Raw genomic sequence first — 17,575 nt, forward strand, 5'->3', positions numbered from 1 at the left:
ATGGTCTTGCAGAGAAAGCTGTCCACATCGCCAAGACGCTTATGGAAAAGGCCAAAGTTGATCGCAAGGATCCCTATTTGAATCTACTTGAGTACCGCAATACACCCATTGACAATTTCAAATCACCAGTCCAGCTGCTGATGAGCCGACGCCTGAACTCAATTCTGCCATGTACCTCTCACCAGCTAAAACCAAAAGCGGTAAGCCACAAAGCTACTCATAGCATCAGAGCCTCTCGCCAAAGCTACCAAAAGAAATATTATGATAGATCCTCAAAGCCACTCTCAGCTCTTTATCCAGGACAAATGATTCGCTTTCAGGACAATGGATGTTGGAAACCAGCTGTTGTTGTTAGTACAGCAGACAGTGCCAGATCATACAACATCCAAACACCAGACGGAGTTCAGTACATGAGAAATCGTCGCCACCTGATGGACTCTAAAGAAACCGTTCCCACTGGTGACCACTTTGAAGTTCAGCATGTACCTGAAGGGACTGACTGTAACTCGAAGTCACCACCAACTACTAGCTACCATACTCGTTCTGGCCGTGAGGCCAAACCTAGAGTCATTTTAGATCTCTAGCCTTTGTCTATGTTTACCCTACATTTTCAGTCTATTTGGATAATTGTTTAATATTGCATACAGGCCACTTTTACTATACTCTATTTTGTTCCGCCGTAAGCTTTACCACAGAGACTTAGTGCTTCCTTTAAAAGAAGGGGGATGTAATATTCCGTAGGAATATATTGTTGCCTTTAATGTTGATGCCTTAATGTTGATCCTTTAATGTTGAGCCTTTAATGTAGACGATACGTATACTATATAAGCGGTATCCTCCAACCGATATTTGGGGGCTTCTTCTTATTATTCTCACATTAAAGCAAACACCCGTTCTAACGTCCCACTGATCGTTCTTGTACACACGGTACATTTCTCAAACCGAGAAACATTACAAAATCTATTTTTCCCATAGTTATTTATTAGGCTTAAGTTTTTTAAGACCGAGATCGTCCCTGTGACAAATGCTGGGTGCTGCACTTTAGATGTCTACAGAGCTGTGCACATTGCGGTGCTGTCTCACCATTCCAGCCTTAACTCCGAAAATCTGTTCTAAAATGCGGTAGAAACAGATCTGGCCAAGTGACCACAACTTTCATGTGTCTTCCTTCCGCTCCTGGAATCAACATGCGCATATAAAAAAAAAAAAAAAAAAACACATCTAAGCTCTCACCTGGACATTTAGAATGAGTGTTTATTGTCATATGACAATTTGACAATTGATGGATGCTTATTTCTGTTTCATTCGAATCGGGCTCTTAAATGCAAAATCATAAATTACCTTTGAAAACAATTACTTTTCCAAACAAGCTCAAAAAAGTGCAGCTGGTATTATTTATAGCTTGATGTTTAAGCAACATTTTTGTTTGTCCAGGAAGCGAAAACGATGACTGGTCTCACACATTCCCCTTTTGACGCACTTGGCATCCGATTGGTTGCTGTGAGTCATGCGGTTTTTCCAAACTATGATAAATGTGGCAACATTTAACATATCTCAATCTGTCATATCACTCTGTATGTATGATAGTAAGTCAGTTATCAGTTAGTATCAGGCAGTTGCAATAAAGGTGTTGGTCATTATAGTATGTTAAGTTAATTGTGTGTTGTTTCCCAGCTCTTGGTCATTGTGATGCATTGCTGCCACTTGAGGTCATTGCATTTATTACTATGGGAATAGAGATCAATTTGATCAAATATCTTTATCTCTGTTATGTTTCCAGGCGACAAAAAGATTGACTTCTAACAAAGGCACAATGTGGTTAAAGCCAAGAAAAGCTGTGTTATAACTATTTGTCAAAACTCTGAAAGTCAAATCATAAATAAAGTCACTCTGTTACAGGAGTGAAAGATTATCTGAATGTGTGAAAATATACAAAACAAGACTACAACAGCTAAGTCACATCAGAAGCGATGGACAATTTTGCTTGTGCACAAGACAAGTAAAGCCAGATGTTAAGTGGTGGAAAGCAGTCTTAAAAGTAATTATATAACAGAGATGAGGGCTTAACAATTATTTTACTGTGTTAAAACAAATGTGCTGTTTAGACAGAGCACCTGTGAGGTAAAATGGGGAAAGGTAATAAGAAAAAGGGTCTTTAATAAGGCGAAGCTGACTACAAGCGGGTTTCCCTCCAAATTACATGTTGGAATGGTTGAAATAGTTTTTTGGAGCAAAAAGTGATGCAGCTGACATTAAGAGTGTCCTCATATGGTGAAGATATGTAAATGTTGAAACTTTTATATATAAAGTTCTTATAAGTGGGCGTATTCACATTAGCACATATATAATACATAGAATATATTTTCAAGTTTTCCTAAGGCAACATCTAAATGGGCTAAAGGTACATAATAGCTGAAAACAGATATGGGTATATTGGGCTTATTTAACATCTCACTGGAACGAAAATAGACCTCACCTCTATCAGAGGCATTAAAGTGTTGACTTAATTGTAAAACCACCGTTGCATGAATCAAGATGCAGACCCTCACTGTGAAAAAAACTCTAATTTAAAACCCTTACAAAACTGGAAGCCACACACTTGTTGCTGTAGTTATGACAATGCATTACATCTCTACTGTATCATTCATATTAACATTTCATCACACATTCATCTGTTACAGCATACATAACTTTTGCCTGTTACACATTGCATCTGACATACTTTCCAGCATTGTAAAAGAAAAACAAAACAATAAATAGTGTTGTCCAATCATACTAACTGTACCATTGGGTATGAAATTAACTTGGCATATTGAAATATTAATGTGAGAATAATAATGTCAGGAACATTTCCAATCTCATTTTGTGCCTCTTTTCCGCCTTCACAGAAATTTGTATGAAGTTCAATATATTCTCTCATTCATTTTTTTTATTTCATGAATATAAAACAGGCCACTGTTGAATGGCTTTAATAATTCTGCAGCACTTTGTGTTCTGGTAAAGGGAATAGATTTCATTTGCACTTGGGGAGCATCACGAAAGAAAAATGTTATTTTTAATGAGTGAATGCAAACGTCAGTATGTCAGCTATTTCTAAATAGCACACAGCTATAAAAATTATTGTAATCAGATATTATCTAGGACTTATTTTATTGGCCAGCGGGGGAATATCAGATTAAGTTGATTCTCTTGACAACTCATCAATATACATTTCAAAAAAGCTCAATTGAAATATGCAGCCTGTCATGGTTTTGTCACATTACAGATATAACTAGTTGCATTTCTCTACTAACATGGAAGAAAGGATTTAAACAGGATTTGGAAACAAGTAATGAAAAAAAACGTGCAAAAATCATGAGAAAACCTTGGGACAGACAAGTCTGGAGTAAGTCATGAACGCCAACCACATTCTTTTCTTACTGTGAAATGAACATATTCCATCATGCAAAAGCAAATGCAGTTTGCTTTCTTGGGAAGTTAGCAAAAGATTTGCACAACTCCACTTCCTCTTAACTCTATGCCCTTATGGCCAGCAGTGCTGGAGGCTCTGCGAGGTAACACACACTCCCACAGAAACAAGGCATTACAAAATAAACAATTGTCACTAAAACAAGCTCAAGATTCTGTATTCTATGATTTGAGGGGAATTGTGGAGATAATCATCAGCTGTATGCTGTGGTCTGAATGATTTCAATCTTATTTTTAATGTAGCATGACTATTACGCTTTTGTTCCCTAGCTGTTTTTCCCATGGAATCTTGAGCACATCATCGGCAGAAAATGGAAAATGTACCTTTGGTGTATCCATTTAATGTCAATATCCTGCCTTTTGGTCATGTCCCTCTCGTTTTCACTTTGAAACCATACAACACTCAGCCATGCAACCAGTCCTCCATGTTTCTATTGCAGCTATGCCACCTGCTGGTTCAAACAGTGCAAGGAAAGAGGATTAAGACCCAGCTTTTTTTTATGTAAATGTACAGAAAAAAAACAAAACAAACAAAAAAAAAAAACACACCACTGATGTTTTATTACTTTAATGTATAATATTGAATATTTATTTTACATTGTACACTATCTATGTATCAAACAAAAAAGCAGAGGTGTCTTATAAAAATTTGAATCTCCATCATTGTAGCAACTTTCAATTTCCAAGTTTAAATTCAGATTGAGGTGAAAGTCACCAAAGCCAATCTTTTTTTTCTTTAAGACACTTGAATGTAAAGGTGATTTGCAATAAACCAGTGGCAACAGAACATCTCACATGGGAAAAACAGTTTGTCAGAAGAACACACTCACCTACGGGTGATTTTTGGTATCTTAAAGTAAAAAAAAAAATAAAAAAAACAAATGGTTTCCAATAATTAATAACTTAACAGAAAGTCAGAATCAAGACTAAAAAACAAAATGCATATAAAGTCTCAATACTGATGGTGTTGGTACAAAAAGGCAAATGGTTTTAAGGCCAATTTGCGGCAGAAAGCCTGCCTCCATTGGGCAGGTTATAGTTCCTTCTCAAATGTCCTGCACCTGTGATTAACTGACAGGTTCCACATACAAACCTACATCTTACAGCAAAATACTGTTATTACCAAATATTCAATTGTAACTGGGCCACAATATTATTATAAAATAAGACTTGAAATAATGAGAATTACTCTTCAGTTCAAGCTGAAGTGTATTTCTGCCATTTGTAATTAAAATCACTTTCTCTTGCAGTAAGAGAAGGGACAAAGGTCTCACTTAAAAAAGTCTGAGCTATATGTTGTAAAGAAAAAAACTACAGTGACAGTTGGGGAGATGTCCTGGCAAGTAATCAGATGAGCATCAGATTAATACATGTATCTTTTCATTTTTTTTTTTTTTTTTTCTTTTAATGTGCTGCATACAGAAATGTCAGGAACAGGGACTGTTTTCTGTCCCATCACTCAAAAACATTAATTCCAGCTTTAATAAGTCGAGGGCTTCAGCCTAAACTGAGACATGTGTTCCATTTATGATAAATACATATATTCTGAAATGACAAAGGAGAGAGGGGGAGGCGTAGGCCGATGACACAATATAAAAATGATATTACTGCATCACAGTGCATCTCAGTTAAGGAGTTCCAGGTAGGTGATTGGCACTTTTCCCTTCTGGTTGCCTCGCTCACCCATCAGCCAGTCTGAGTCCATGCCTGGGACGCTGCTGACTGTTATCACCTATACAAACAGACATTTAACATATTAGACAGTAACTGCACGTGTTCAACACTACTTCACTATGCGTCTTGGAGAGAACCCATTCTTTTGCTAATTGGGAACAAGCAGACTTAAATCTCAATGAAATAATCTGGTTTAACAAATATTAAATTAATAACACTGACCCTGATTGTAGATAAAAGGGCCAGTACCGTTAAAGGATATCTTTTATAAAGAGCCATACAAACCTACTAAGGTGAACTACTCAAGGTAAAAAAATCAGTTTATTAAAAAATCATTCATAAGAAATAAACAAAAGGCTCACCTCATCAGCCAGCAGGGAGAGTTCACTGCTACTTGCCGCATCATAGTCATAAAGGACTCTGGCTTTACGACTGCTGCTGGAGCTCCGCAGTTCACTGAAGCCACCTGACACAGCTGAGCCGCCGCGGCCAGATGGGCTGGGCAGGGAGGCCGAGACCGGTATGGTTGGCACGGAGATGCTCGCCCCTTCTGACGCAGACGACTGGTTGTTGTTGGAGAATGATGATGGGAAACTGGAAGCACACACGGTCGATTTATGATAAAAAAAAGTAAGAATTTATGTTTCTGTTTCGTACTATGTATATATATTACACATATGTATACATACATACACACACATATATATTTATATACACATATATACATTTATATAATACATATACATATGTACATATATACATATAAATACACACATACATACATATATATACATATATAAATACACACACACACATATATATATATATACTGCTCAAAAAAATAAAGGGAACACTTGAACAACACAATGTAACTCCAAGTCAATCACACTTCTGTGAAATCATAGTGTCCACTCAGGAAGCAACACAGATTCATTTTGACTTGTTTTAAGGACAGTACATCAAAGTTGGATCAGCCTGGAGTGTGTTTTTACACTTTAATTTTGAGTGTGATTCCTAATCCAGACCTCCATGGGTTAATACATTTGATTTCCATTGATCATTTTTGTGTGATTTTGTTGTCAGCACATTCAACTGTGTGAAGAGCAAAGTATTTCATAAGAATATTTCATTCATTTAGATCTAGGATGTGTTTTTTAAGTGTTCCCTTTATTTTTTTGAGCAGGATTCCACACACACACTCGTGTGTGTATATATATATATATATATATACATATATATATATATACACACACACACACACATATATATATATATATATATATATACACACACGAGTGTGTGTGTGGAATCCTTTTTGTGCCCACACTGCAGATTTTACCAAAATTTCAAATAATATAACAATAATAATGATAAATAAATATTTATATAGAACTTATCCATTCTGTCAGACAAGCCTGCATCATCTCTGAAAAGAGCATCATCCCTAATTCTTTCGTAGAAAGATTATTCTGAAGTGATACAGAAGGAGGAAGTCTTTAGTCCAGGAGCCCGTGCGATTCGAAAGGATAGTTTGCAATTCACCTGCCAAGCTGCTTCTGGAGATCCACCATGTATTGGTAACACTGAGCGTAGTAAGTAGTCTGGGCCTCCACAAAGTCGTTCAAGCAGCGTAAGTGGTGCGCCTGGGTCGGGCATAATAAGATGCATGTTGTTGAATTTCTTGCTTGCACGTTTTATTCAAATACAAAGGAAGAGTACAAAACATTTTTTAGTCTAATGTATCATTACCTGAAGCTCAAACACTTAACTGAAGCGCCGTTTTGTGTTCTCTTTACACCACAAAAGCAGGATATAAATAATGAAGGTGATGGCTATGAAAACCGTACTATCTTACGAGTCTTCTTACCAAGTTAGATGTCATGCAGATAAGTGAGTTCAAGGAGGTTTCAATAAACTGCACGGGAGGCAGGGTCCAAAATGTTAAGTACATACATGGGTGCTGCTGACGCCTTCCAGCAGCAGTCGGGTGATCTCCGCCTGCCGGTCGAACTCGCTCTGGGTCATTCTCAGCTCCTGCTCCGCCTGTCAGGGAAACAACCTGAGTGCTTGGTTTGGATGGATGGCTGTAGAGTATGAAGATGATTGAAGCAGGCAAACATAAATGTAGAATATGAGAAGGGTTCACACAGGGTATTCACAGAGTACTGTTTAAAAACAAAGCATTCACCCGGTCATATCTAATGATGAAGTTGAGGATACGACAATGATCAAAATTCAAAACTATAATTGACTGTTTTAAGTATGAGATGACAATGATTCGATTAAAACTGTAAAACCAATACCAACTTTTTTTTTCCCCCAGTTTAGACCTAAAATGAAAGCAGCATAGTTTGAAAAATACAGCTTCAATAGAAGAAACCAGGGAAGTTCTAAATCAGCTCACGGTTGAGATTTATGCGGTATGAACAGCTAAATCAAGAGACCGTGAAGTTTCTTTCCCTGAGGGAAATGTTTCCTTTTCCTTATATTGAGTTTGAGAATTATATCAGGACCTGCCAGACAATGGCTTGATGAGCCTGTTATACTCATGTGGTGTGTTTACGGTCTCGCACAGCCAACAGTGTACACTGCAACCAGAGAGGAAAGCACAGCGTTTACACTGTTTGGTCCTTGTAGGACTCCAATACATGGATTGAGGTTTTGAGTCATGGAGGAGATTGAAGAGGAACCCACGGCAGCTGTCGACACTGCCGTCAGGGGGGTTTGCTGTGTGTGTTAAGTTCAAACATGGCCCCAGCATTCCACTCACCTCTGTCACTTCCTCTGCTCACATCTGCTGCTTTGTGTTTTGAAAACAGTGACATAGTAGTTAGAGCTACAGCTGCTGCATCGAAAGCCCCAGTAAAAAAAATTAATAAATAAAAATAAAACCACACGCACACGCACACACACACACACACACACACACACACACACACACACACACACACACACACACACACACACACACACACACACACACACACACACACACACACACACACACACACACACACACACACACACAGCCTGTGTGAGACAGCATGCTTTGACAAAAATCACAGTATGGAAGATTGTAGCAAACAATGACAACACACAGACACACGCACATTAACTTCATTAAAAGTGGAATGGTGGGTGATTCATAAAGAGGTGGACATAGTGCATTGACAGGGGGCAACGTTATTCCATCTTTGTGGTGTGACACTCCTCGTCAATTGTTAAATGACTTCAGGCACAACTTCAGTCATGCCACACTTTCACTTTCAATCATAAAAACATGGTATTTAACTGCCAAGAACCATTCAACAACCTTGCAAAAAAAAAAAAAAAAAAGCTACTTAAAGGAGCATGCAGATAGATGACAAGGATAACTATCCTCTCAAAACCCTGGGGTGACATCATACTTCTTTCAAGGAGAAAAACAAAAATCCCATCAAATCTCACAGTTTGTTGCTTTTTCTGCTTGTGGAAAATATGTGCTGTATTTCCACTGATGATTGGACATCCCAACCAAACACTTCATGCGATCTACTACTCTGTGTTTTCAAGTTCATCAGCTGCTGAGCTGAGCAGCTGTCAGACAACAAGACTGTAATGAGCCAAACATTGGCTCAGCTGTTAGGTCATTCAAGGTATCATCTTTGGACATTGTCAAACAAAATACTTATGAATCAGGGTGGATATTCAGGCTTTGAAGACCGACTACTGCTTAAAGTTCAAATAAAATGGAAATGCACATGAAATCAGTGGAGAGTTCAAGTTTAAGCACAAATTTGATTTTCCCCTAGTTCTCGTTCATGTGGAATCTGTATATCGGCTTGATGATGATACGCAGTCTGAGAAGATCAATGGCCTCAGTGTTCTGACTGACTGTCAAAAGGTAACATCTTTTGGACTTGACTTAGAAATCAGTTAGCTCGGAGTAAGGAGAAATTATTCGCATATTCGCATTTTATATTGACCAGAAAGGCCAAAATCAGTATGCCACAAAGCTGCAGACTATTTGACCAAAGATTTATGCATTGAGATTGGACTGGATTGTCTAGGGTATTTATCACCATCGTCCCTGTTTTTATCCAGAGCTGGGGGTCTCTGTGGCAGCATACTGAGTGGTTTGACCCAGATGTCCCATCCCCAAGAATGCACTCTAAGCTTCTTTGGGGATCCTGAGGCGTTCTTGGGCCAACCATGCCTGGTGGGAATATCTCAAATGAAAGGCCTAACCAGATGTCTCTACCAATTCAACTGACTCCTTTGCACAAAAAGGAGTATCGGCTCCACTCCCAGCGATCTTTGTCCCTCACCCTGCCTTTAAGGCTAAGCCTTAGAGGCAGGATGCAAGCATCTGAAACTTCAACCTTTCAGTCATCACCAAGTTTGTGACCATAGGTCTAAGAAAATAAAATGAAGTGTTAAATTGAGATCCTCCCTTCAGCCTAGCTCCGGCTCTCACAACAAATCAATATTGACCCCAAATCAATGTTGATGCTTCTCCGATCTTTCTATCCAATTCTAGTTCAATCCCACCCTCATCCATCCTGTTTTGCAAGACCCTCAGATACTTGAACTCCTTGACATTAGGCAGAAACTCCCTTCCAATCTGAGGAGGGAATTTCTATGGTTTCCGGGACAGAGCCATGGTCTCTGACTTCTGCTGACTCTAATACCAACCACTTCACACTTGGCCACAAAGTGCCTTGGTGCCGGCTTGATGTTAAATGATGAAACAGACAGGACTATTGTTCACAAAATGCAGAAAAAGGTCCTAAAGTCCCCCAAACTCACCCAGTGATACAGCTCATGTAAACCAAAACCAAATTTGGACACAAAATGAAGCCCTGGTGAGAACTAACACCCACTCAAAATGTGACAATGTTCCAGAATGCAAACATAACTCTTGTAGCATTTTACAGAAATCAGACATCTACAATGTCCGCTGGGCTCCATACTACCCCAGCATTCTCCACAGAAGATCCTTTGGGAGCACATCATACACTGGCTTCATTTCCAATAAGCACATGGAGGCATGTTGAGCATGCTCTCACTTACTGTCCATGCTGTCTGGCAGAATGAATATGTGGACAACTTATCCACATTGGAACATTGGAATGGTATTGTTCCTTCTGAATCAAAATTTTTGCGGAAGTCAGAACATGGCTTGTCAAAAAATGGGTCTGCCACACCTTTGGCACCATTCCCAACAATCATGTGACAAAGAAAGGATTCTCCAATGGGGTCCAATTTGACATTTAGGTCTGGGTGGTAGGTAGGGTGACATCCAGAAAATCACCTAGACACTTAAAATAGATAGCATACCCTATTAAGACAACTGGGAGCATTTCATAATGGACTATTAGAGATTTTCTTTTACCCCCCCACCTTTGGGCCATTCACTTTTGCCGAAAAAGGGTCCCAAACTCTCTTTTCTCTCAATAACCTTGTTCCCAAACCCAAATGCTACGTACAGTATGGAGTCCAGCTATTTGTGGCTGGTGTTGCTTTACTTCTTACATTTGCACTGGATCTTACCCCACCAGAGGTTTCATTCCACATCCCACAAACCAGCCTGCCATGCCAGGGGCCAGCACACTCAGGTCACCACCTCTGTCTGCAGCCCCAAATACATAACGCACAGTCTCCTTGTTCGCCTTTTGGGCTCAAGTTTGCCACATGAACGTCTGAGTGTGTTTGTTACATGCTAAATAGAGTACAATTTGCACATCAGAGAAATATCTGAATTTTTTTAAAACGAGCATCTTTGTGTACTCCACATTAATCAAATTATGTTAAAGTTGCATTTTGAAAAGCAGGTCTCTTAACTTTCCACATATTTTCGATACTTAAACTAAAAAATCCAGAAGCCCCCCTGTTTTCAAAGAGAATACTTGAGCACATCATATTCAAACTGAACATAGGAGTTATTTTTTAAACATCACTGATTATGTTTGAAACAATACTTACAATAGCTATTACACGAGCTATACTTGACACAATGAGCATTTTGTCTCGCTCAAACCTCTTATCTATTTGAAAGCTAATCACATACAAACAAGAAAAAGTCATATCTTGCAAAAGAATCAACAGCAAAGGAAGGAGAAGTCAAAAACCTCCTCTTGTGGCTCATGTGACAGTTGGCAAGTCACAAGGCACAAAACGGTCAGTCTGTGTTGTGCAACTTTGTATGTCAGTCACAACTTGTGTGTGAAGGCCCAAGATGCCAAAGTAGCTTTTCCTTGCTGAAATTACATCCTCTTAAGAGAAAGGACTATTCAGCCAAATATAACAACCTTCTTTTTTTAGAAATCTAAAATACATTAAAATAGAGCTACTACACTGGAAAAAATAACAGATATTTTGCATGTGTGTGTATGTACTTACTGCAGCCCTCGCATCAGCCATCCTGGCTTTCTTTAGTCTAGTTTTGGCAGCATCCAGATCCAAGCGCTTGACCTGCAGTAGCTTCCGTTCTTTCTGTACACAAAATTTGACACACTAAACTCATATGTCAAAAAAGATCAAATAATTACAGTTCTCAGCAAATGAAGTAACTTGTTTCCATTCGGGTCATCTTGTTTCTACAGTGTTGAATGAACGATCAAAATATAGTTATTTATACAAATAAATAAAATATAAGTCAATAAGCCTATCATGGTAAAGATTCGCCTCAAGATGTAACACTGCTTCCTTACTTAAACATAACCGGCCTCCTTTTTTCGTCTCTCTTCTATCTCCCTCTCAATAGTTTTATAGTTTTATTTGTATTTCTTATCCTCCCTCCCTTTTTTTTACTGTTTACACAATTTCCTATTCTTACTTATTACTGTTATGTTTTACTTGAAACTCTGGCACAACAATTTCCTCCGGGATAAATAAAAGTTGTTCTTATTCTTATTCAACTTTCACATTAAAGACTTTCAATTAGGTTGTTTTGACACCAAAAATCAATGACGTTAAAGAAGGTTTATAGGAAAGATGGAAATTATTTCCAGTACTGAGATGTACCGGTATAGTATTTCTGGTATTTTACAGTCTGCTGACGATAGTATATTCCCAAAGGAGAATTCTAATAGAATGATACACAAAAGGGAAGGTGTAAAGGGGAAGGAATGGCGGCATTTCAGGGGTAGCCCTACACAGGGAACGATGAAAGCTGCGATATCACAAATGGGAAGGACAGAAAGAAGAAGAACAATGTAGATGTTAACTCTATAGCTTCTCTTTGGGTTTAGCCTCATCCAATAACAACACAGCTTCCCTTTCATCCTTGATCGGTAAAAGGGTAGGTTATGGAGGCGGCATGTACAGAGGGACAATTCGAGATTTTAATCGCCCAGCTTCCCTTTGTCACAGTGATGGGCCAACCTGAACATTAAGGATCTTTCTGGATTTATGTTTGGATCAAAGCTTCTCTCCTAGTGCCCTCCTCAGCACCTTTGCCTTGGACAGCATGGTATTCATGGGAGGTGACCCCAAAATATACTATCCTTTCTATCCCCCACCGTCCTTGGACACGAACATTGGGCGTCTGCGAGCATGCAGTTCCTGCTTGTGAGTAAAGCTTCCATTCCTGCTCTTTTCCCCAGAAACACACATGCACATCTTCAAATGCACAGAGATGTTTCCAATCATTCTCAGCAGCAGAGATACTTGATACATTTAGAACCAGATTGATAAAAAACATTCACAAAGATGCAGCATTTTGACACCTATGAGAATTTTTGATTAATCCCTGCCTGTTGCTAATTTATGATAAATCCCTGACTATCAAGCTGTTGATGTCAGCGATGCATAATCTGTACTGGGTTGTATATTAAAATAATATCTTTCAAGCACATGTAACAGATCTTGAGGATCCTCTGCTGAAAGAATTCATACTATTTCTGATGGTTCCATCAATATTTCCGGTACATAAAATAGAAAGTTTTACTTTTTCAGTGGTACTTTACACATTACAAAACAGTTATAGAACTTAGGAAGTTTCTTTTTGTGTGACTTCTGAAACATATGTATATAGAGTTCAACACTACATTTACCCCATGGAGTATATTACTTTCAAACAGCAGTTCAAAGTCGAGTGAAAACATAACAGATTCTAAATCAACTCACCAGGATGGTTTTGAAGTCGCCTTCTAAAAAGTTCCTGAAAGGTGTCAGAAAGTTGATGGCAGAACTTTGAATTAACTCCCGCTCTGCCCCGCCAATCTGCTTCTGCGTCTCCCCACATTTTATCAAAGCATTTCCTGCAATAGTCAAGAGAACAAGCAAAGCTTGACTTCGATCAAAATGCTGGAAGATTATGCAACCTCACCAACAAAGTATGGAGAAGACCTGTCCTGGGATTAAATGATATTTTAATTTAAACATGTCTGAACATTACTCACCATAGGCAGTCCCGGGACCAAATTCATTTCCTGAGTCAATCATTGACTGTCCCAACAGCTCATGGTTGTTCATTCGTGTCGGGGCTTTTTTCTCTAGTTTCTCATACACAAATTCTTCAAGACGGACATCTGCAGATTGAAGAAAACTTAATTATGAAGTCATAAGACTACTCAAGGAGGGAGGAGGGATGCAACATGACCATTGATCACACAGTATGAAACTTAACTCCAGCAGTCTAACCAACACCAAGAAATTTTCTTGAGTGCTGAAACAATCAACAGGATTTCAGTTACACATAAGTAGCTTGATATTAACACTCATTCTCAACATACAAGTGGTGTATTTCAAATAACAAATAAGACTGCCCATACCCTAGACAGTTACACAACAAAGAAGTAGATAGGAATCTTCATGATTCCTACTGTTGTGACTGGAGCGGTTTTAGCCTAAAATAAATATGACAACATGGTGTGACCTTAACGATGCTCAGCTGAGTTTATACACTCAACAAATGATGTAAATCTTTCACCTCTACCACCGCTAACCCAAGAACAAACAAGCAGTTCTTGTTTGTTGAAATCTGTTGAAATTTACACTTGATTTTATAAATAATTTTGGGGCCATAGCAAAGCGATGTACTGGTAAAGACTTTAGAGTCATTCCAAGAATACAGTCTAATACAACATTGAAATCGTCAGTTCAATAGACTCCATAAAACAACAATAATTTAACCAAAGCATTCTTACTTGGGTTGGGCTGTAATAAAACCTCTGTTTGCTTCATTATTCTTTCTGTCCATTGTTTGGTGGTCTCAGCTCTGACCAGGAGATTCTCCAAATGAGCATCTAGCTCTGTCTTCTCAGCCTGGCCAAGCTTCTCTTCTGTAAACTAAAAAAGAAAAATATGTCTACATTGCTTGAGCCAGCAATTATTATTTCCAAGCAATTTCACAAACATCTGGCTCGGTTGTTTTAGCAAGCGATACATGTTAGCTAGAAATGATAATCAAAGCGTTAAGACAGCAGAATTAGCTGACAAGATTAGCGACAAAGAGCTAGCTTTCAGTAATTGCATTATCTGATTCCTTTTAACGGCCCAATAATGGTTATGTATATTGAACATAGACTGGCGGTTCCAAAAAATATGTCATTTAAAACAACAGAGTGGGTAATCGCAGTGAATATACATCTTTTATATTAGTGCAATAACAGGAATTTAAAGCAACAGGGTGGGTAGCAGTTTAGCAAACGGGCTAATGCTACCCAAATCAGAGCCTAGCAGCTAACGTCAGTAGCATTAACTTCTACAGTCAGGACAAGTTTACTTACTTGCACCGCGCGGCTGAGGAAGGTACCGGCATCTGCTGCGAGCCGCTTAACGTTAAAATCCATGACAAGGCTTGTATTGCGAACACACGGTACTACAACTGTCTCGTTTCACACTCAAACTTCCATCTTTGTTGAGTCGAAAATGTCATTGAAGCAACTTTTTTCATAGGGAGTTCCACCCAGCTGTTGATCATCACAAAGATAGTATATAGTCAAGCTAGTTCAATCCACCTTCAACTTCGTCTGTTTACTTTCTCCAGACGCGGCATGAGTGATAACTTTTTTTATAATTCTTTCTTACGGGAGCAGTTTAAACACCGTATTCTGTTTCTTTACACTTAAGGACCCTTCTCCTGAATCGCATGGTCGTCGTTTTGTTTCCCTTATTCTACTGCAAAAGCTAAAGGCTGTCAATAAAAAAAAATAGAACAAAGTATGCTACCTAAAAAGGTTTGTTGGTGGTAGCATAACAAACTCGTATGTCGAAACATAGCTTTAATCTATGAATAAGATGAAGATTTCTTCTTTCTTGAAAAAGTCAGCGTGGACATACAAGTTGCTCGCCATGATTGAGATTACTCTCTTGCACTCCCTCCTTCTTTGCTTTCACTATGACGTTGCTCTCCTGTTGAACGGAAATCACTAGAATGGGTGTCAGCCAGGAAGAGACTAAAGTTAAAACAAAAATGTAGCGTCAAGACAAGCTTCATTTGTCCACAATTTCCTTTGGTAAACACTTATAGAGCTGAGGTACTATGTACGAAGTTGCTACCATTAACACAGCTCAGAACTGACTTTGGGTACTTTACCATGAACTTCAAATGCCTTTCTTCTCATTATTATTATCATTTTTATCATTATTATTTTGTGCTTGTATGTGATGCAAACATTTGATTCTTGCTTGACTATTCCCCTGTATGTTTCCTACAATTCCGAATTAGGTGTTCATAAAATCAGGTACAGCGCTTTGGACCCTGGATGAAGGACCCTGGTTCGATTCCAACAAGGGGACCTTTTCTGTGCAGAGTTTGCATGTTCTCCCCATGTCTGTATGGGTTTTCTCTGGTTTCCTCGCACACTCCAAAATCATGCAGCAGGTTAATTAGAAAACATTTGGAAAATTGCCCCTAATGAGTCAATGGTTGTCTGTCTTTATATGTGGCCTTGCGATTGACCGGCGAGCAGTCCAGGGTGTACCCCACCTCACGCCTGATGACAGCTGGGATCGGCTCCAGCATCCCCTGCGACTCTGAGTGCAGGATAAGCCGCAGACGATGGATGAATAAAATCAATAATGAAATAATAATACTGAAATATGGCGGCAGTCTAATAACGTGACAACAAAGATATACAAGTTTGATATGTTGTGGACTGGTATAACAGAAACTTTAATGTCCCTGATCAATCAAGCCTATCTGAAAGGGCACAATGAAGGCACTGAGGGTTTTTTCTGATATTGGACACAATCCTCTTAGTTTTTCTAATGGTAGTAGTCTCACTGTCTGTTTTCATCAGACTGTTATGGTAAGAATAGTTTATATATATTTACAACTCTGACCAGCCTGAGTGTATCTGTGCTGCTTCCACAATTCCGCAATCTCACTACCCTACCCCATTCACGACCTCACCTATTCACATCATGTCCTGACTGCTGTCTCTCTTAACCTTGTTTGTCCCAGCCCGCACACATCCTGCCTATTTTTGTTTATTTATTTTTGTCACTCTTTTTATATTGTTGTTTGGTTCTAGTTGTGTATTTTTCACCCTCACTCTTCCTTGATGTTGCCCATTGTTATCCCTGATGATGATGTTGTTGTTGTTGTTGTCTGCTGTCTATTCATTTGTGGAATATTTTTGTCTTGCTATCTTCTGCCTTTCTATTTATATTTCTATTGATATTTATTTCCTTTTTTTGACACTATCACTGTTATGCTGCAGTGACAAAGGAATTTCCCCTATGGGGATCAATAAAGTTTATCTTATTTTATACAAAAGGCATTTAATCTAAACATTCACATACATCATTTTTTGTGTATTTAGTCAGTATAGCAGCAGAAATCTATGGCTCAAGCGCTCAAACTCTCAATGGTGCACCTCAATCCATTCCCAGCCGAGGCCTTGAAATAATGAGTTGGTCTGTAATGGTCTGTAAACATTAATACTTTGTGTTTTGTCATGGAAACCACAAGAAAATTTCATCGCCATCATTACAATAAACTTTTGACCTCACACCATATGCCTGTTACACTGTTGTGACCCTGCACTACCGCTGATATCCAGTTTAACTTAGTTTATTGCTGATGTCAGTTAGAGCTCATATGTATGAGTGAGGTAACCCTAAAATATATAACCCTACAATTTCCTTTTTTCCTTGGAGACATGCCAAATCTGAACAGAACCAGAGGGAAATCAGATATTGTAGCACAGAACACATCTGTACCGTGACTAAAAAATTTATTTTGTGATGAATTGCTCTCTGTGAATGAGTAAAAAGTGTTAATATGTTAATTTCTCTAAAAAAAAAAAGCAATACACAGACATGTGTGGACATATGTCTGTGTATATATACATGTTGAGCATTAAGTCAATTTCAAATGAATGATGGATATATTGTACCCTGGGCCATTGTTGCCATTGTGACCATTGTATATACAGTGAAAGAGTATCTTTGGCAAATTGTTCCATGTTTCATAAAAAAGTATCTTGAGGAAGCGGACTTT

The 17,575-nt window shown here is 38.6% G+C and overlaps 1 protein-coding gene across 1 annotated transcript; it reads right to left on the bottom strand.

Annotated features, from left to right (window-relative positions):
* Positions 1-4,018: 4,018 nt before the first annotated feature.
* On the bottom strand, positions 4,019-15,022 carry sh3glb1a (SH3-domain GRB2-like endophilin B1a). Its single transcript, XM_086151466.1, has 9 exons — positions 14,856-15,022; positions 14,274-14,415; positions 13,527-13,655; positions 13,252-13,385; positions 11,524-11,616; positions 7,096-7,185; positions 6,685-6,785; positions 5,505-5,736; positions 4,019-5,200 (listed from the first exon to the last, which is right to left on the bottom strand). Exons 1-9 carry the CDS (start codon positions 14,916-14,918, stop codon positions 5,093-5,095), a joined length of 1,092 nt encoding a protein of 363 aa, XP_086007592.1. The 5' UTR covers positions 14,919-15,022; the 3' UTR covers positions 4,019-5,092.
* Positions 15,023-17,575: the final 2,553 nt, after the last annotated feature.

The sequence above is a fragment of the Fistularia commersonii genome, chromosome 8 (assembly GCF_037954325.1).
Source record: "Fistularia commersonii isolate RoL2024-O1a breed Wild chromosome 8, RoL_Fcom_v1.0, whole genome shotgun sequence".
NCBI lineage: Eukaryota > Metazoa > Chordata > Actinopteri > Syngnathiformes > Fistulariidae > Fistularia > Fistularia commersonii.